The 19,763-nt window shown below is 36.8% G+C and overlaps 2 protein-coding genes across 2 annotated transcripts; one reads left to right on the top strand and one right to left on the bottom strand.

The window, feature by feature from the left end:
• Positions 1–5,293: 5,293 nt before the first annotated feature.
• On the top strand, positions 5,294–8,805 carry LOC129940101 (SWI/SNF-related matrix-associated actin-dependent regulator of chromatin subfamily B member 1). Its single transcript, XM_056048341.1, has 3 exons — positions 5,294–5,702; positions 5,762–6,069; positions 8,193–8,805. The coding sequence occupies exons 1-3, from the start codon at positions 5,431–5,433 to the stop codon at positions 8,723–8,725; spliced, it is 1,113 nt and encodes a 370-aa protein (XP_055904316.1). The 5' UTR covers positions 5,294–5,430; the 3' UTR covers positions 8,726–8,805.
• Positions 8,784–18,161, bottom strand: LOC129940100 (uncharacterized). Its single transcript, XM_056048340.1, has 3 exons — positions 17,408–18,161; positions 16,764–17,331; positions 8,784–10,421 (listed from the first exon to the last, which is right to left on the bottom strand). Exons 1-3 carry the CDS (start codon positions 18,026–18,028, stop codon positions 8,803–8,805), a joined length of 2,808 nt encoding a protein of 935 aa, XP_055904315.1. The 5' UTR covers positions 18,029–18,161; the 3' UTR covers positions 8,784–8,802.
• Between the last annotated feature and the right edge of the window lie 1,602 nt (positions 18,162–19,763).

Here is a 19,763-nt window from a genome sequence, read left to right as displayed (position 1 = left end):
ATGTCAAAATTGACAATTCTATTTGACATCGGACCTGTAAGCGTTCAGAGTGAAATATTTGTACGTTGAGTTCGAAATGAGAATTGTGAATTCGGGTCGCTGAACGATCAACTCAATCCAAAGTTTAACTTTTTGTCCTCGGGCAAAAATGCAAGTGTGAATGATTTTCCGTGCAAACTCAAAATCGACCTTTTTTTTAAACAAAAAACTTACTTAATACTCTTCTTTATCGCAAAATGTGCTGTGATCGTAGTATTTTTGTACACAGATATTACACTACATCGGGTTTATAAAAGTTTTAAGATTTGTTTATTATTTCTCTTTCTTGCATAAATCTTTTTTTGTACCAATGTCTACAGTTAACTACTTTAGATTTGTGATTCAATTTTATGATCCCATATTAATAAATTCTCCAAGTTTAATCATCTTTATTATAGATTTACATGTATCCGGTTGGATATAGAAAGAAAATCAAAAATGGTGCATCTTCAAAATGCAGATTATAAGATTTAAGAAAAGACCACTGTCAGGCTTTGTAATATATATATGCCTCCATCACCTTTTCTGCATTTTATAGTTGCAGATATATGCAAATGCACTTTTAATCAAGGGTTATTGTAGTTGGTGATCACAAAATGAGTTTGTTCATTGAAGTTTCAAAAAAGGAATCCATTGTTTGAAAAGTTAATTGAAATGTTCATTACTTAGCCAATTTTGATTGATTAGTTTCATTTCGTCGAGGATTTACTAGAATTCGCAAATTGAAAGAACCTTACAAGATATTATAAAATCATATGCTTTCTCATGTGCAGTGTCAAAAAAAAAACCAATTGTTTTCAGGCACTCCTTAAAATTATATCACTTCTCAAGCGAAAAAAAGCTTATGGCCCGCAATTAAACCATTAAAAGCTTCCTTGAAAACGCAAACGTGATCAAACAATTCCTTATATTTCCAAGAGGTTGCAGACCAATATATTTAACTCGTGATTTCTATTCAGGAATCTTAGACCCACCGATTTTAATAGTAAAATGAAGTTCTGCAGTCTAAAGTTCGTCAACTTATCAACTTTAACCTCAGTTAAGTATGATCGAAATTATGTGTTGAAGTCAGTTGCTCTTTTTCGAAAAGTAAATAATAGAGAGCTATGTTTGCAAGACATTGACATAAACTCCACAAGTGCTCTGTTTATGCGAGAGGCTTTAACGAAAAACAATCTGTCAATATACCAGCATGCAATGGCTCTGAGAAAGCAAAAAAAACTATGCACTGTGTTTGTTTCGAGAGGAGTTGTTTACATCAAGCGACTTATGAATGAAGAAGCTCAACTGATCGACTGCTTGGAGGATTTGAATATGGTTGCCAACTCTGAAATATAATGTTTAATATTTAAATACCTACTTATAATATATTTATATTTTTTTTTTTAATTTCTGCTTTTATTCTATAATTTTTTTTTTAATTTTTCATCATATTTTTTATTACTGTCTTTAACTTCCTACTAAGCTTTACAACTTCAATTATATTTACAATACATTATCTTTCAAGGATTTTTAGCATACAGTAAATCTTCTTTGTTTTTTTTTTTTGTGCACTTTAAATTTTATTGTTTTCATTTGCGATGGGTGATCTTAATTTGCGCACCATGATTAATATTTTGAGTGGACATCAAACTGGCCTTAGAGTATCTCACATCAATGCACAAAGTTTGCTATGTAAAATTGACGAGTTTCGCTTTACATTTGAAGGTTCTAAGGTTGACGTGGTTTGTGTATCTGAAACTTGGCTTTCTGAATCTCAAAACAACAACATATGCTCTCTCACAGGTTATAAGGTATATCGTTCAAACAGAGTACGCTGCAGAGGTGGGGGAGTTGCCATGTATGTCAAAGAAACATTAAAATCAAGACAGATAGCTGTCTCTTGTAACGAAAGTGAAATGGAATTCGCTTTCGTAGAAATTTTGAATGGTCAAGAAAAAATTTTAGTGGGAACAGTATATCGACCCAACAGAAACATTTGTATTTCTCCTCTTATCTCTATTTTAGAAGAGGTTTCAATTTCGTACTCTAACATAATCCTAAGTGGTGATTTCAACTGCAATATTTTAGAGGAAAATAACGTGTATGACCAATTTCTGACGCTTAATCTATTTTCTGTAAACACATCTGAGCCTACACATTTCCCTAATAATGGTAATCCTTCATTGTTGGATCTTTTTTTAGTATGTGATCGAAATAAAGTTATTCACTACGATCAACTATCTGCTCCAGGTTTTTCAAAACACGACCTTATTTTCTTAGTTTATGATTTCCACGTTGAAAGACATAGGCAAAACCATACCATCGAATACAGGGATTTCCGTAATTTGAACTACGCCGCCTTGGAACAAAATCTTAATACTATTAGTTGGAACTCTTTGTTAGATATATCTTCGCCCTCTATGCAGGTAGAATTTTTTACTGAAAAAATTAATGAACTTTATTATAGTCATGTGCCCCTAAGCACTAAAACTTTCAGTCCAAATAGCAAACCGTGGATAACGAGAAGTATTCTCTCTCTCATTAAAAAAAGAGATTTATTCTTCAAACGCTGGAAATTATTTCGCATTGACAGTTTTTATGTAAATTATTCCAAACTGCGAAACAAAATTGTTCGGGAGATACGCAAGGCCAAAGCTCAGACATATTCAACACGTTTCAATGCCGTATTGGGAAGCAAAGAGATTTGGAAGAATCTGAAAAACATAGGAATTGGTAAATTCGATAACAAATCTACAGATTTGCTTGACATAAATGCCCTAAACTTATCTTTCGTCTCAAGCACGACAGGCACCTCGCATTTTCCAGACCGGGTTAATTCATCGGAGAATAATATATCAAATGCTAGGCCTAATACACCCCTTTTCGACTTCTCTCCCATTACCCCGGAGGATGTAGTTGAGGCCCTTCTATCGATAAAATCTAACGCTGTAGGACTCGATATGATGCACCCTAAGTTTTTAAAAATTGTTCTCCCTACCTTGCTACCATTCATCACACTCATTTTTAACTCCATTTTAAGAACACGTGAGTTTCCTTCTCTATGGAAAAAAGCAAAGGTTATTCCTATACCAAAAAATTCCAAAGGAGATGAGTTTAGACCTATATCTATATTGCCTTTTTTGTCGAAAGTTTTCGAGAGAATACTTCAAAAGCAAATAAACGAGTTTCTATCACGGTTTGACTTATTGACCTCAAGACAATCTGGCTTTCGAAAGAAAAATAGCTGCTTGACTGCCTTGTTAAGTGTTTCTGAGGATATAAGAAAAGCAGTTGATATGGACAACGTTACTTTCCTAATTCTTCTCGATTTCTCTAAGGCCTTCGACATGGTAAATCACAACATTCTTTGCCTTAAGCTCTCAAACTATTTCAATTTTTCCTCCTCTGCAGTCGATCTATTGTATTCTTATTTAACAGAACGTGAACAGACGGTTGAACATAATCAACAAAAATCGATCTTCTTACCTGTTGCGAATGGTGTTCCACAAGGGTCAATACTAGGCCCCTTGTTCTTTTCAATGTATGTGAACGAGTTGCCTAGTATTGTAAAAAATTGTTCCATTCGCATGTATGCCGACGACACTCAGCTCTACCTAAGTTGTCCCTTAGGGATGATTGAACACTACGTTGCATGTATTAATGAAGATTTAAAAAGAATCGATCAATGGTCAATTGAAAATTGCTTGCTACTTAACCCGATAAAATCGAAATGCATCGTCATCGCTAGGAATAAGATGGATGTGTCATATTTTCCTCAAGTTGCTCTCAAAGAAAATGCCATCATGTATGTCGACAAAGCTGTAAACCTCGGTGTTTTGTTCAATATGACCCTGACTTGGGAGGACCATATCAATAGAACTGTGGGTAAGTGTTATAGTGTCCTTCGTATGCTTTGGCCATCTCAATATTTAATTCCAATAAAAATCAGAGTTCTTTTAATAAAAACGTTGTTTCTGCCTTTAATCACTTACGGTTGCGAAATTTTCTGCAAACTTGACTTCGAAAGCAAAAGAAAACTTAGTGTCGTCTTTAACTGTGCTGTTCGTTATGTTTATGGACTTAGACGTTTTGATCGAATATCCAATTACGTGATTCAATTTCTCGGAATGACATTTACAAATTTTCTCAAATATCGAACTTTAACTTTTTTCTCTGATATTCTTCAAACCCGACAACCTGAATACCTTTATAATGAGATAAGATTCCTAAACTCAAATCGTTCCGCTCAAGTTTTGGTCCCGCGTTTTTGTTGTGCGACATCTGAACGCCAGTTTTTTGTAAACTCCTCACGAATGTGGAATTCGTTACCACGTGAAATAAGAAGTTTAAATTGCGCAAAGAAATTAAAAAATGAATTAAAACTGTACCTTAGCAATTAATTACAATTAAAACAATTAATAATACATTTTTTAAATTCATCTTTTTATAAAATTGTATAAGTACCTATTCTTACTCGTACTAATATTTTTGTTATTATTATTCTTTTTCTTTCTTTTTGTAATTTGATGTTTTAACATTTTAACATATATTTATTGTGATACAAAATGCCGTAGCTGGTGCACACTTTAAAGCTATATTATAAATAAGAATTTATGTTCTTACAATGTTAGCTAATCATGATTAATAAAATTCTAAATTCTAAATTCTTAAGTTTTATTGAAATTAGCGAATTATTATTAAGCGATGTATCATTTTCCGTATCCAGCTCGGTATATAAATATATTTACCTGCAGTGAACAATTAAATTAAATTAGGTGGCGCAACAGTCCCTAGAGAACCGGGGCCTAGTGACTTACAACTCTCAACCATTTCTGTGTGCAAGTAATTGGAGAGGACCTACAGTTTATATGCTTTTTCTTGACGAGAATTACTCTTGGAGAATCTGTCAATTCCTCGTAAGACGTAGTACCCGTGAATAAAACTTTTAGGTGGCACAGGCAGGGATCGAACCCAAGATCTCTCGCATGACAGTCCAACGCACTAACCATCATGCCACGAGTACTCCAGTGAACAATTAATTATTTTAATTTTTACAATTTTTTATAAATACATTGATTAAAAAAGTGAAGAGTTTCAAAATTCGCCAGAGAAACTTGGATTTCATGAATTTTTTTCCCTCCACTATATTTCACACAAATGAAAAGTGGTTTTGAAAGCCTGTCATCAACCTTAAAAATGTGAAACCTGAAACGCACTCAGCTGAAAATGAAATTTTCGAATTGTAAATCGAACAGTTCATTTCAATTTGACTTATCGCCTTCGGTTCGCCATATTTATTAGTTGTTGGTGTGTATTTCATTTAATTGACGCTTGTTTATTTGTTAAAATCTGTTAAAAAAGTTAAAAGTTGAAAAGAATTAAACAAATATTTCAGTTTTAAATAATAATATGGCAGTTCCAACATATGGCGATAAGCCAATAAGTTTCCAACTAGAAGAAGGCGGTGAATATTATTATGTTGGTTCGGAAGTCGGCAATTATCTGCGCCTATTCCGTGGTATACTTTATAAGAAATATCCCGGAATGACCAGAATTGTTTTGTCTAATGACGAAAGAAAACGTCTAGCCGATGCCGGACTAAGTAATCACATTCTTGCTAGTTCGGTTTCGTTGTTAAAAGCCTCAGAAGTTGATGAAATTATTGCTGGGAATGATGAAAAGTATACATTTTTAATTTTTATTTGAGCAGGTATACCTAATGTTGTGCCGTTTTTTTCAGATACCGAGCAATATCGGTGAACACATCAGAAACGCCACTGCCAAGAGAGAGTAAATCCAAGAAAGCACCACAATGGGTACCAACAATGCCAAATTCAAGTCACTTGGATGCTGTGCCCCAAGCAACTCCAATCAATCGGAATCGTGTACACACGAAGAAAGTACGGACCTTTCCAATGTGTTTTGATGACACAGATCCAACAGCAAGTATAGAAAATGCTTCTCAACGAGAATGTTTGGTGCCAATACGTTTGGACATGGAACTGGAGGGTCAAAAGCTAAGGGACACATTCACTTGGAATAAAAATGGTAATTTAGTTTTAAAACAAATGTATTCGAAGGCGCAACAACTCGTATAGAACCAATGCCCATTCACTTACAAATCTTAACCATCTCGGATTTTATCTAGCTGCCAACTTGCCATGACCTGTATGACAAATTTGTAGTGTTGTGTTTTTAATGCTTCCATTTGTGTCCATTCTTCCTAAATTATGCAGTAAACTCATTCCTCACACTGTTAACTACTTAAAGAAATATAGGAACTGCAATAGGTCTTCGAACAACCTCATTAATTGGACGAATTGAAGTGATATTTTTTGGTCTTGGAACTTTAAAAATCCAAACATAAATTCTCGGATAAAGCAAAATACATGATCATACTTCGGATAGCACACCTAACATTCAAAAGAAAGTAGTTGCACTCCCTTAAAAGAACAACATAGACTGAACCTAACATAAAACAAGCAACATGCAACTTAACCTATAGCTCCTGCCAGTGACTTGAAAGCGTGAAAAAAAGTAAGCAGTTCTTTGCCTTTTATGTTCTTGTCCTGACATTTCAGAAAGCCTTTAGACTTTAATCTCCTGTCTAATTCAATTTAATATTTTGATTTTAACAAGTTCAGACATGAGCTTTAATGGTCTCTAGAGGAGTGAAGACATTCGAGGTGATTTCGAACCAAATATTGATTTAAATCTGTTGCACTTTAAGCCATCAGCCACTTCTACTTAATTTGACCCAACTTAAACCAGAGTTTCAACTTGCTGTCGGGGATGGTGTAGGACACACTTGGGTCAGTTGTTGGACCTGTGTGATACCACATGAATCTTGAGGCCTTCTGATCTTCATGAAACCAATTGGAGTTCCTTACGAAACTTTAAAAAAAAGTGCAGCAAGTATATCTGAGATCTTTATAGAAGAATTCTTCTGCAAAAGTCATTTAGTGCTTTAGCTAGTGTCTGGTAATGGCAAGACTTCATTTATCGTCCAAAAGATCTTTTTCCAACAAGCTGTATATGGGAAATCGAAATGAGATGCTTAATTTTAGTCGTTTAGAATAAACTCCTCCACTAATCCCCTCATTAGCTTAGTAGAAGTAGATTGACTCGTTTTCCAGGAATACTCAGAAATACCTATAAGGTATAGAAATCTGGAAGCTTCATCCAACTCTAGTTGGGGGATGACGTAGACGTACTAGTATTCATTCTAAATAATTAAGAATAGACGAAAAACACTTTAAATGTCAGGAAAGGTATGATGGAGAGAGTAATTGATGCTTTGTACTACAGTGTGTAACTGTAAGGCTAAGTCGGTGGAAACTTACAGTAGACATGTTGTGAATTATAAAGAGGTCTTGTAACAATGTTTGCTCTGAGATGAATATCAATCAATCTTTTCAAGGTCTTGAGAAGGAGGGACATAGGGATATAGATCTTAGATTTTTAGGGTTAGCTTGCGAGCATTTTCGCGCCTTAAGTGTAAACCCAGCATTTTAATTTCTCTCTTCCATTTATTGAAAACAAGCCCATGAATAGATGTAACTATACCCAAGGCTTTCTGAAGCTCGACTGGTATTATGCCACTTGGTCGTGTCGATTTGTATGGTTTGAAGCTGTTGAGAGCCCACCGTAGCTTGTTTTTTGAATTCAGGAGCCAGCTGCATTTTTCAGACAGATGGGCATCACTGCACTGGTTGAAAGAATTTTTCAAAGCTTAAAGGCTTCGTATGTTTTTTCTATTGTACCATAGATGGACTGATAAAAATATCGTTTGGATTTTCTTAGTTCCTTTTTGTACCCTCATACAGATTCCTTATAAGAATCCCTGTCTAAAGCTCGTTTTAAGGGTTAACTACAAGTGAACTTACGAGTTACCAGCGTTGGAGGGAGGACTAAATTTTCCAATAACATAGAACCTGAGGTACATTAACTTAGGATTATTGTTTTCGGCATTTTCTTGGAGCATTTGTGTTAATTTGCTCTAAAACAACCAAACATACAAGACGCTGCCTCTTAACATTTTTAGTGTCTAAGGCTTGTGCATTGTACTATGTTTTTCTTTTACTGTCCACTAAACGCTTACACGAAAGACTTTTTCTAAGAAAAGTACAACGATTAACGACTAAAAAACGTTTTTTTTTTTTCATTTTCAGAAAGTATGATCACACCAGAACAATTCGCAGAGGTACTTTGCGATGATTTGGACCTCAATCCAGTACCATTTGTACCAGCCATAGCGCAAGCTATTCGTCAACAAATCGAAGCATTCCCCAATGAACAACCAATATTGGAAGAAAGTTGCGATCAACGTGTCATCGTTAAACTCAACATACACGTTGGCAATACTTCATTAGTCGACCAAGTCGAATGGGATATGTCGGAAAAGAACAACAATCCCGAAGAATTCGCCATGAAACTCTGTGCCGAACTTGGTTTAGGTGGAGAATTTGTCACAGCTATAGCTTATTCAATTCGTGGTCAATTATCATGGCATTTACGTACTTATGCTTTCTCAGAAGCTCCACTCTCCACAATCGATGTACCCTTCCGTAATCCCAGTGACGCTGATGCATGGGCTCCATTCCTGGAGACACTTACCGATGCCGAAATGGAAAAGAAGATACGTGACCAAGATAGAAACACAAGAAGAATGCGTCGCTTGGCTAACACTACAACTGGATGGTAAAACAAAAATCGTATCGAACAATTGTGGGATGAAAAAATAAATACAACAAACTAATAAATAAAGTAAATTTCAATAATTTATTCGTTCTCCCTTTTAATTCGTTTTCCCCCAGAACGAACAGATTCTTCAAAACTTATTAAGCTCTCCTCAAACTTCCGCTTTCCAATTGCTTTTTGTGTGGCAAAAGTTTTATACTTTGAGCTGAGTGGCTTAGTCTCCTCACTTAGATCCGTAGATTGTAGATCAGGCAGACCTTTAGTAGTAGCTACGATCGTTTGCAAGGGTTCATCTAATTCTAATATTGTATCGTTGGGTTGTTCTAATGACTTCGTCGACTTGGAAGCGTTTTCTAATTCTAAAGTAATCTGTTTTGGCTGTTCAGTTGATTGCGGTGGACAAACGCGTTCATCTTTACTTGTGGTAAGATTGACAATATTCAAGAGTTCAGCCATTGTAATTGTCTTTTTTTGCTTTGGTTTATTCACCTTTTGTTTTTGAATAATTTTACTTCTGAAGTCGTCTATATTCTTGTTATTGTTATCTTCTGCAACAACCTTCGTTGGTGATATTTGGTAGCCTTGATTCTGTTTCTTTTTCATTTTTTCTTTATACTTTCGATTTTTGTCGGCTTTTTCTTGGGCAATTCGAAGGTTTTCAGCAATTTTATTCATCTGAGCAACCTTGAGTTCGGCCAAATTTATGCTTGCAACTCGACCCAATTGAGTGCTTGCATCGAAAATCACGTTGAACGTATTATGCTCCACCGACGTCTTGGGTTCTAGACGGCTAAGAAGAGTTGTTTTATATAGTAGGCTTATGAGACGCTGACGAAACTTATTTCTTGCTTCTATCACATTGGCAGGCAATTCAATGGTACTTGTTTCAACTTTATCTTTGTCATCATTGAAAGATGCCTGAATGCAAAGCCCTCGAAAGGCTAGTAGAGTGCAATAACTTGGAGGCAATTTGAAACCCACATCAGGTCTCTCAAACACCAATGACTTATCATCTTGCTCATGCAGCCGTATGAGTTTGGTTAAACTCACAGCAACAAATCCCTTGGCATAGCCCCCACGTAAAACAATTGGCATAGTCAATTTGCATTCGAACACATACCGCACAAATTCTAAACTCGCTAAGCAATTAGGAACCTTGCTATAACCTTCGCCGAATTTATAGTCATATGAGTATTTCAAAAAATTGTACCACTGTAGTTCGTTGCTGCGCAATTTCGAACGGTATAGCTCTTTGCTCTCAACTTCAGTGGGATCTTTGACTTCTGGTTCCTCCGGACAACCGGTGATTGTTTGCACCCAATTGTGTTTGGTAACATTGGATCGAGATTTTCTTTTTTTTCGCGGGATATCTTTAACTGTTGCATCGGGATTGTCTTTGAAAAATTTTGCAATTGTCAAATACCGAGTGCGACAACTTGTTCGAGTGTGACTTTTTATTGATTCGGATATATTCTTCCAATCGTGTTCGCCATACTTTGCTATGAGATCTAGAAGCAATTGATCGTCTTCGGGTGACCAATGGCGGGTTTCGCCACGAGGTTTTATTGAATTATTGTATCTGTTTCGGATTTGGACGACCGTTCGATTTGGAAACAGATCTTTGGGGAAACAATTGAAGTTTTCGCCAAACTCTTCTACGGCAGCTAAAATAATACAATCTTCTTGCGGAGTAAATTGTGCTGGAAAAAAAAAATAAAATAAAAAGTTAATAATTTATGTTAATTCATGAAAAATTAACGCTTAGGGCATCTATAAAGTTCATGGTTTTTAGAAATTCCATCAATAAATAAGCTAAAAAAAAACAAAGCCTTCAGGGACACTCAAGCTAGTTGATTCGCAGTCTCTTTCAGAAAAGGAGGATTTTCTCTCAGAACTTCACCTGATTGGTCCTGACCACCGTAGTCTTAGACTAGGGAAGCCCACCATTAATCAAATATCTTTCAAAGAACAGAGTGTGATGTTAATAGTTGAATTAGGCGCATTAGGGCAGAAGAAGATGGTAGTTTTTAGTAGTCAATGAGGGCAAGACCAAACGGGATAAAGGACTTGTGTTTTTTAAATAGGAATTGCTATCAGGCAATGAAACCAGGCGCTGAAATCAAATAGAAAAAAAGAGGCTGGGATGCGACCCACACTGATAACTTCCCATCCCGTATGTCAATTTGTCTTGCTTAAAAGTTTGTAGGTTTTCGTGTTGGGTTAAAAAAGTTGTTAGTTAAATTATTCTTAAAAATTTTAAAGTTACCAACAATATTTTACATATCAAGAAATAGTTTAGTTTGAAAATCTAGTTTTGTTAAATAGATTTTTAGTGGAAAACAAATTTTTACAAATTTATGTATCATTTTTTTGAAACGAATATCGGATTGCACACAAGATGGTCTATCGTTGTGTGAGACCTGAGAAAAGATGGACTCGCTGATAATGCTGAAAACGCTGCAAGAAGAGGAGATATCCGAGAATTGTACCAAATAGCCAAAGAAGTTGTCGAGAAAAAGCAACAACAATCATCCTGTAATGGATGTGGATGGGACACTATTGGTATCAATTGAAGATCAACTTCGCAGGTGGAAGGATCACTTTTGTGCCCTGTTGAATGAGGACCCCGTTGAACAGAGTGCTGAAGTGCCCCAACTTAACGAGATGCGCAGATTCTGCAGGGGTATTGACATCGAACCTCATCTCCTCAAAAAGAACAAAGCAGCCGGGCTTGACGGAGTACCAGTGGAATTCCTGAAAGCTGATTCCGCCACAGCAGCTAGTATCTTGCATCCGGTTATACAAACTGTTTGGGAAAACGAAACCCAAGAAATGAGAGGATGGAGTGATTGTTAAGGTGCCAAAAAAAGATGATCTGAAGAACTGCAACAATTGGCGTCTTATTACCGTTTTGTCCGTTTTTCCAAAGCTAATGACAACTTTAATCCTCGAACGGATAAAGGCTAGAATTTAGACTACACTCAAGAGAATTCAGGCTGGCTTCCGCAGCGGTCGGTCGTGCGTTGACCATATCAACACCTTACGCATTGTTCTTAAGCAGTCTGCAGAATTTCAAACACCGCTAAACATCATGTTTGTAGATTTTTAGAAGGCCTGTGACCGAGTTAACCAAGAATGCATATGGAGATCACTTCTTGGAACAGGAATTCCGCAAAAAATGTTTCCATTATAAAGGAGTCCTACAACAATGCAAGGTGTTTCGTGATGCATATTGGACAGCTATCCGAATCTTTCGAAGTGCGTCAGGGTGTGAGACAAGATGAATTCCAGCGTCAGCCAGCGTCGGTACAACTGAGAGGCAAGGTATTCAATGGACGTTTGAGATGTGTCAAACTTGACGGTTGAAAGGATAATCGTGCGGTCTTAAAATAAATAGAAAAAAGACACAAATAATGCTATCAGGCCCCAAAACACAACATCGTATTATTCTGCATGACACGCCTATTGAAGAGGTCGAACAATTTAATTACCTCGCAAGTATCGTATCAGCAAATGGTGGTACGGATCTGGACGTAAAAAGCAGAATAAATAAAGCTCGCGTTGCCTTTGGTGCTCTGTCCCAAATTTGAAATCCAGTCAAGTCTCCTTACGCACTAAACTGAAATTCTTCGAATCCAATGTGAAATCCGTTCTATTGAAAGTCTCGGCCACCATCTCGAAAAAATCGCAGGTTTTTGGAACCGCTGTCTGCGTCATATCCTTAAAATTCGCTGGCCACAAACAATATCTAACCAGGAATTGTGGCGTAGGACATGTCAGAGGCGCTTGGACATCGACATTGAGTTTTCGAAGCATTAAATTCTGCACGGTTTTTGATTCCCCATTGGACAATGCTGTCAAGTTCAGAATTTAACGAGCTCATCATACGCTGCCGTTGGTAGTCCACATCCCAAGAACAAGGATGAGAATCTAGAAACGAATATGAAAAGCTGAGGGTACTGTCATCAGCGAAACAATCAAGTGGGTTAGAAGTTTCAGACAAAAGATCATTTATAAAAATAAGGAAAAGTGTCGGAGAAAAAACGGAGCCCTGGGGCACACCAGCGTTTATTTTGTGGATATCAGATTTGAACCCGTCCAAGACTACTTGAATTGAACGGTCCGAAAGGTAATTTCTAACCCAACGAAGAAGGGAATCATCAATACCAAATGCACGCATTTTCGATAAGACAGCTTCGTGCTAAACTCTATCAAATGCCTTTGAAATATCAAGTGCAATAATCTTACTTTTTCCAAAACGATGTAAAGATTTGCTCCACTGTTCGGTGAGATGAACCAGAGATCACCAGTGGACCTATTGCTACGAAAGCCGTATTGCCGGTCATTAAGAAGCTTTCGATCTTCAAGATATTTCTTGAGCTGATAATTAATCAGCGTTTCCATGACCTTGGAAAGAAGGGACGTAAGTGCAATTGGACGATAGTTAGATGGTGAGTAGGATTCGCTGGACAAATGCAGTTTTCCATCCACTTGGAGAGACCTGTAGCGTAGGACAGATGGAAAAGCTTACGCAGTGGTTTTGCCAGCGTTGAAGAACACCTCTTCAGAACAATAGCGGGGATACTACCCGGGCCAGCGGATTTGTGAATGTCAAGATTTGTAAGTACTCTAGTAACTGAACGAGTGCGAAAGAAGATCCGTCCCATAGAATCGTTTACGCTTTCAAGTACAGGCGGAGTCATGTCACTCATTGGCAGCATCGAATTAACAGCAAACTGTGCTGCAAGCAAATTGGCTTTATCAATCGCGCTTACGTAGGGAGCGTCATTGTAAACGAGCGTAGGAACTGACGATGACGTAGTGTTGCGCACATTTTTTACAAATGACCAGAAATTTGTACTACCATTGGGACATTGTAGTATTTTTTGCCGTAATTTCTGATCATGCAAAAATTTACAGGTCTTTCTAGCTTGTTTGAACTTATTCCGGTTTTCCTCAGTTGGGTTGGCTTTGCGATTCCGGAAACTTACATTTTTGGTCCTGATAACCGCTTTATAGCTGGAATCAAACCATGAGTTTTTATTGGGTTTGATAGATTTTACCCTATTGGGGATAATCAAGTTTGTAATCATATCTGCACTGGGATCCACGTCACTATCGAGGAAGCATAGTGACCAGTTAAAGTTCCTGAAGAATTCATTGAGACGGCCCAAGTAAGCTTTCTCATATTGCCAAACGGTTCTCGTAGGTGTTTTAACTTTAACTGGCATGAGAAATTTGCAGATATGACACAATGGTCTGATGAGCCTGGAGGCGATAATACACTGACAATATATTTACTAGGATCAGAAGTAAGAAACAAGTCTAGAGTGTTGGCGGATTGACCTGCAACGTCAGGAATCCGAGTTGGCTCGTCAACTAACTGAGTCAGGTGGTTTAACTCAGCAAAAATCTCGACATACCTTCCTTCGGATGTTGTCTGACCAGAATAGCGAGCGCAGCCACGAATTAGTTAGTTAAAATAAAAAGGATTAATACTATTATTTGTTACAAAGTAGTTCAAATTACAAGCTAATATAAAACTTATAAGCCTGCTGTTCTTCCAATCAGGCAATCAGTGAAATATCAAAATCCTGATAAGCTCTTCCAATTCACTCCCCATTGTGAGCGAGTATCCCAATCGCTTAATGGCTGAGTGGGGTGTTATTTGCCCGCAACCTCGGATGTTTGGTATTGACGGAGAGAAGCGGCCAGTTTTTAGTCTTGAAAAAGTTAAGCGACACTTATTGGTCTTGTAGAGCTGAAGCTACGAAACCCTTAGTCAACGGCTATTCGGAAATCGAAGAAGCTCTAACCAGCTACCTTCCAATAAAGAGCAAAAAGCCTTCGTGAGGAATGAAGCAACGCACCTTCTACGGAGGATGAGTGGTCTCAAAACCGCTTAGTTTGCAACGTTTTGGAACGATATCTTGCAGCGATTAAAAGCTACAAACAAGATGTTGCCAGACCCGATAATGATTCTTGAATCGGCAGTGCATGTACAAGAATCATTGAAATCATTCGTCGAATCCAAACGAAATGATTTTGGTAAATACAGGGAAGTAGCCAAAAAATATCCCATACTGATGAATATGTACAATCACGTACCTGCACCAGAACGAGAAATGTGAGGTTGAATTCGCTCGATTACGGGAAAGCACAAGACGCAAATCTGTCACCGAAGGAAAAATACAAAGTATCCGCCTTCATCCCAGTAATTGACCAGATATCCGTTTTTCTTACTGAAAGATTGCATGAACATGAAGCTGTACGTTCGAGATTTGGATTCCTGAATCACATTCGTGGAGATGGATGCTGAAAATTTGCACGCTGCAACAGAGGCATTGGTGAAAGTGTATCCGAATGATTTAGAGCCTAGTCTTGGTAATGAGTTGGTTCAATTTGTGTCTTTGAATGACTCATACAAAAAGGAAAAGGACTATGGAACAGATCAATCGCCTAAATTATTTTACTACCAAATTCTCGAAAATTAAAATGTCAGAGTAATATTCCCAAACCTCGAAATTGCATTGAGAATGTTTTTGGTTTTGATGGTAACAAATTGCACTGGAAATGAAAATTATAAAAATAGGCTTCGAACCACGATGGTACACAACCGTCTATCGAAGCTTTCTCTCCTGAGCATTGAAAGCGATTTACGCCGAGAACTGGATTTCAACTATTTTTCGGCGAAAAAAGCTCGAAAGGTTCCGTTCTCTGCTTTATTACCTCGAGACTCAGCAGAGTCCAACGCACTGCATGTCTCTGCATAAGCGGGGCATTGAGAACCACACCCTCAGCAGCGTTAGACACTCTCCTCCATCTAACACGCTCGACATCTTCAGTAAACAAGTGGCAGCGAGTGCAGCGATAAAACTCGACGCCTCGTCTCAATGGACCAACAACAATGCGGGACACTCTATCATTTTGAACCTCTTTGGTTCTATACCTAAGTACATAGACTACACCATTCCTAAACCCCTATTTGGAAAAAACTTCCAGGTATCCATTCCATCCAGAGATGAATGGGAAGATAAAAAGCACCTGGATAACAAATGTATTAATTTTTATACAGATGGAACCAAGACAAATGAATGAAATTAAATCTCTTGACGGTGTCTCAACCAAATCTCAAACGGCACTCGATTGTCGATCTTCTTTTATGAAGATGGCGCAGCAATTTAACATTCACCTATGTTAGGTGCCGGGCACAGAGACATCACGGCTTTTTGCGTGACCAAATTTTAGGTGGCACAATTTACCAACATGCGACCTGGACCTAAAGCACTCTAAGGACTTGTTATCTCAAAGCAGACTTCATATTAGCTCCCTAATAGGTGTCCTTACGGGACACTGTCTTATAGGCAGACACGCAATACGACTTGGTGTAGCCTCAAATGACTTCTGCAGGAGCTGTATGGACGAAGAAGAAGAGGAAACAATCTCTCACCTTTTCTGCACCTGCCCTGCTCTTTCACTAAGTCGCAAACTTCATCTCTGAGACTACTCTTTTGATAATCCCAGTGACCTAGCTAAAAAGGATATCACATTTCTCTTCGCTTTATAAAAAGCTCAAAATGGTTGGACTAGTAAGAAGTAATTCTCAAGATTCATGTGGTATAACAATGGGATTTTTTGCCTAAGTGTGTGGATCCTAAATCTGCAGCCACGTTAACCTAACCTAACCCTTCCGAGGCTTTAAATTCTAGAACAGGTGAGGGCAGGACATTTACAAAGTGAATCACAGTTTCCCTTTTATGTTGGGTCTTTGCAGCTACGGAGGTGAGTATTGTGAGGAATATCCAACTATGATGCATGTTCTCCTATCGGCCAATCTCGGGTACGTATTGCAGTGACCCTAGCTATACTATGCCTAGGTCTGCATAAAAGTTCGATAGAAGCGTTTTTGTTATATGTATGTAGGCCATATTTGTACTATATTTTAACTAAAATCTATACATTTTTCAACTCAACACATGCCCCAAAAAAAACATACATTCTAAAAGTATCTTTAAAAATTTAGTTGAACTATGAAAGCTTACCTCTTGATATATTGGGATTAATACTGTACTTCCACCGGGCAAAGCATTGTTTTTTCGTTCGATTTGGCAACTGAGAACATATCGGATTCCATCTTATCACATTACCCATTCGATATTTTTCCACAAGCGACAATAACAAATCATCTTCTTCCTTAGTCCAACGCTCGCCCTTATCTTCTCTCATTTTTACCGAAACCACTGTCTGATATTGAACAAAACATTGATAATCAGATCTACCAGGCATTTCCGAAGCTATTCCAATCCAATCTTGAAATTTATATTTCTTTGCAAGTTCATTTAGTTTCATATTTTCTTTCTCTGTCCATGCATCCCGTTTGATTTCTGGCTTTAGATAAGCATTCCAACTTGCCAAACAACTATTTGCTGTATGACGAGAGCCCAAATTATATACTGATATTTGATTCCAATCGATTTCGAATTCCTCATCGACTTTTTCCAGAAGTTTTTTTAATTTGAATGAGTGTAGTTTGACTTTTTTACTTAAGGCAGTTGATTTGGCATTAGTTTGCTTTCCATATGAATCCTTTCGTTCAATGTACTCAATAGCCTAAGTAAGAGATCATTTATATTTTTATTTCTAAAAGATTTATTTGTTTGAGAAATTTAAAGTATATTTTACACACCTGTTCTTTGATTCCCTGCAGTATTCCCACCTTATCTCTGGCTGTCCAAATAAAATGAGGATACAGTTCCAAATCGCTGGGAAAGAATTCTTTCTCGACTTCACTGCGGTAAACATAATCGGCATTCGGTGGACAATGTCTTCCAATTTTATCCTTGAAAAACGGTCTGCCTAGGTTTCCGATTCCTTTCAAAGCCGAGGTTATAGTCGATGGATTGGCAAGCTTGCGTTGGTTTTCTTCGTATATATCTCGACACTTCTTGATCATTGAAATAATCTTATTTCGCATTTCCTGTAATGTTTCTTGTAGCTTTCGATTGATGACAATCGAATTTTCCAAATTAACGTCAGCATGATTTTCTAATAGTTTAACACAATCAGCAACATAATCGAAATCGAATTGGTCCAGATTGAGTTCCTCATCATCACTGTCGGAAGTAATAACATCGTCCTCATTACCATCATCATCATCATCGTCGTCAATGTCGTCTTCGGAAAGTTCTTCATCGTCTTCACTATTATCTTCTTCAGGTTCAGTAAAATTGATGTCACTGTCCGATGCTTCATTTTGGACAGTGCTTTTCTTAGACGATAATTTAGTTTTTCTGTTTTTTGATTCCATGTTTTCTACTTTTGAATTAATGCTTAAGAGAAAAGACTGAAGTCAAAGAATTATTGTAAACGATTATAATTTTTACTTTGCTTTTTGTGGCAACTGCAATATCAATTCAATTATTGACAAATGCATAATTAAATTCAAATGTTTTGTTTTTAGCGGTGGAAGTGTGGAAATTGAAAACTTCTGAATATTTTGACAGTTGGAATGTGGACTGTATTGTTGACCTGTTTGTTAGCTATTCTTAGATAAAATGCAGTACCAAAAGATTGAGTTGGATTTGGGTTTGAATTTCAATGCAAACTATACTCTACAGTGAGGAAAACTTTCATTGAATATATTAATATATATATATATCGGGAAATCCTAGGGAAATATTTTTCCCAAGAAATTTTGGTGTTCCCGGAAATGAAATTCCTCTATCGGGAATTCCCCACATACTGCTTTTTCCTGGGAACAACTTTTACCAACATGAAAATGAAAAAAAAAATCCAATATTGTTTTCGAAGATTTTGACACTTGATTTTGCAGTAAAAAAAAAAGTTTATTCATTTTGTGCAAAGCTTAAATTATAAACAAAGTGATAGAATATCATTTTTATTATTAATTGAGAAGATAGAACAGAGAGGACCAAATGAGCAGAGAATTATAAGGCGGAATTTAAGGGATCATTCAAATCCTTAGAAATACCAGAACTACTGTAAGTTGAAACATTTGATTGACTCATACATTTTTGATACAATTTCTATCTACAGATTGCATCGTTACTATTGTTTAAACAATTGATGGATACGGTGTCTGATTTCTTGCCTCAGTCAAAGAAATGTATTGCTATTCATCCTTTCATTGAGATAAGTGCGAAGGTGGGTATCAGACAGGAGCGGGAAAAGACTGTAAGGTTTGGTTGGCTCAATCTTCATTTTCAGAAGTCCATTCAAATGTATAAGATTTCTTTGAGAACAAAATTTGCCCGTTATGGATCAAGATGCAAATGACTCAAGAAGAAAAAAGGAAAACAAGCTTGAAATTTCTGGAGTAATAGGATGCATAGACGGCACTCCTGTGAAAATAATTGCTCCACCAACAAACAAACATTTGTATTTTAACAGGAAAGGATATTACAGCATGAATGTCCTACTTGTAAGTAGTTTCTTCTTTGCCATTTTTTCCTCACATATTTTTTTTATCAAGCCAAACCTTAAATTATTTTATTTTTAAATAAAAACGAATTTAAATTAATTAACCACTTACTTTTTTCCACTCGGCAACGGATTTTACTGGAGGCCCAGTGCAGTTGAGATCACTTTCAATGTTTTTCAAAAATTCTGGAATATCTGCCTTCAGTCTGTTTGTAGTGAATCCATAGGCGATATCTCGGTTTTTCCATAAAATTAATTAAAACTTATATTTGCTCATTTAGAAGAATTTAATCTTAAAAAAAGTTTTTTTTAGTTTTATTAATTCTTTTATTTATAGAATAACTTACATCGTAAAATGTCAGGGAAAAAGCAAAAAAATTCCCATACAAAAATTGTTCACGATAGGTATTTCTTTCTCTCGTAATTTTTCCCTAATTTCGAAAGATGTTCACGATACCCATTTTTCGAACATGGGAAAAATTTAATGGGAAACACAATTCCCGATAGTACCAATTAAATAAAAAAAGCCAGAGAAACATTGTATAGTCTATGAATTAAGAAAACAAAATCTTTTTAGATTCTCGAAGATTTTCTTCACTCAA

Source organism: Eupeodes corollae, chromosome 1, assembly GCF_945859685.1.
Source record: "Eupeodes corollae chromosome 1, idEupCoro1.1, whole genome shotgun sequence".
NCBI classification, from domain to species: Eukaryota; Metazoa; Arthropoda; class Insecta; order Diptera; family Syrphidae; genus Eupeodes; species Eupeodes corollae.
Note: the sequence above shows the minus strand (reverse complement) of the source record. Positions and strands in the feature narration are given on the sequence as shown.

Excerpts from the sequence above, each read along its gene's own strand:
- LOC129940101 (XM_056048341.1), top strand. The coding sequence starts at position 5,431 with ATGGCAGTTCCAACATATGGCGATAAGCCAATAAGTTTCCAACTAGAA. Across the intron at positions 5,703-5,761 it reads ATTGCTGGGAATGATGAAAA|ATACCGAGCAATATCGGTGA; the intron begins GTATACATTTTT and ends CGTTTTTTTCAG. Across the intron at positions 6,070-8,192 it reads ATTCACTTGGAATAAAAATG|AAAGTATGATCACACCAGAA; the intron begins GTAATTTAGTTT and ends TTTCATTTTCAG.
- LOC129940100 (XM_056048340.1), bottom strand. The coding sequence starts at position 18,028 with ATGGAATCAAAAAACAGAAAAACTAAATTATCGTCTAAGAAAAGCACT. Across the intron at positions 17,332-17,407 it reads TGCAGGGAATCAAAGAACAG|GCTATTGAGTACATTGAACG; the intron begins GTGTGTAAAATA and ends TCTCTTACTTAG. Across the intron at positions 10,422-16,763 it reads TAATCCCAATATATCAAGAG|CACAATTTACTCCGCAAGAA; the intron begins GTAAGCTTTCAT and ends TTTTTTTTCCAG.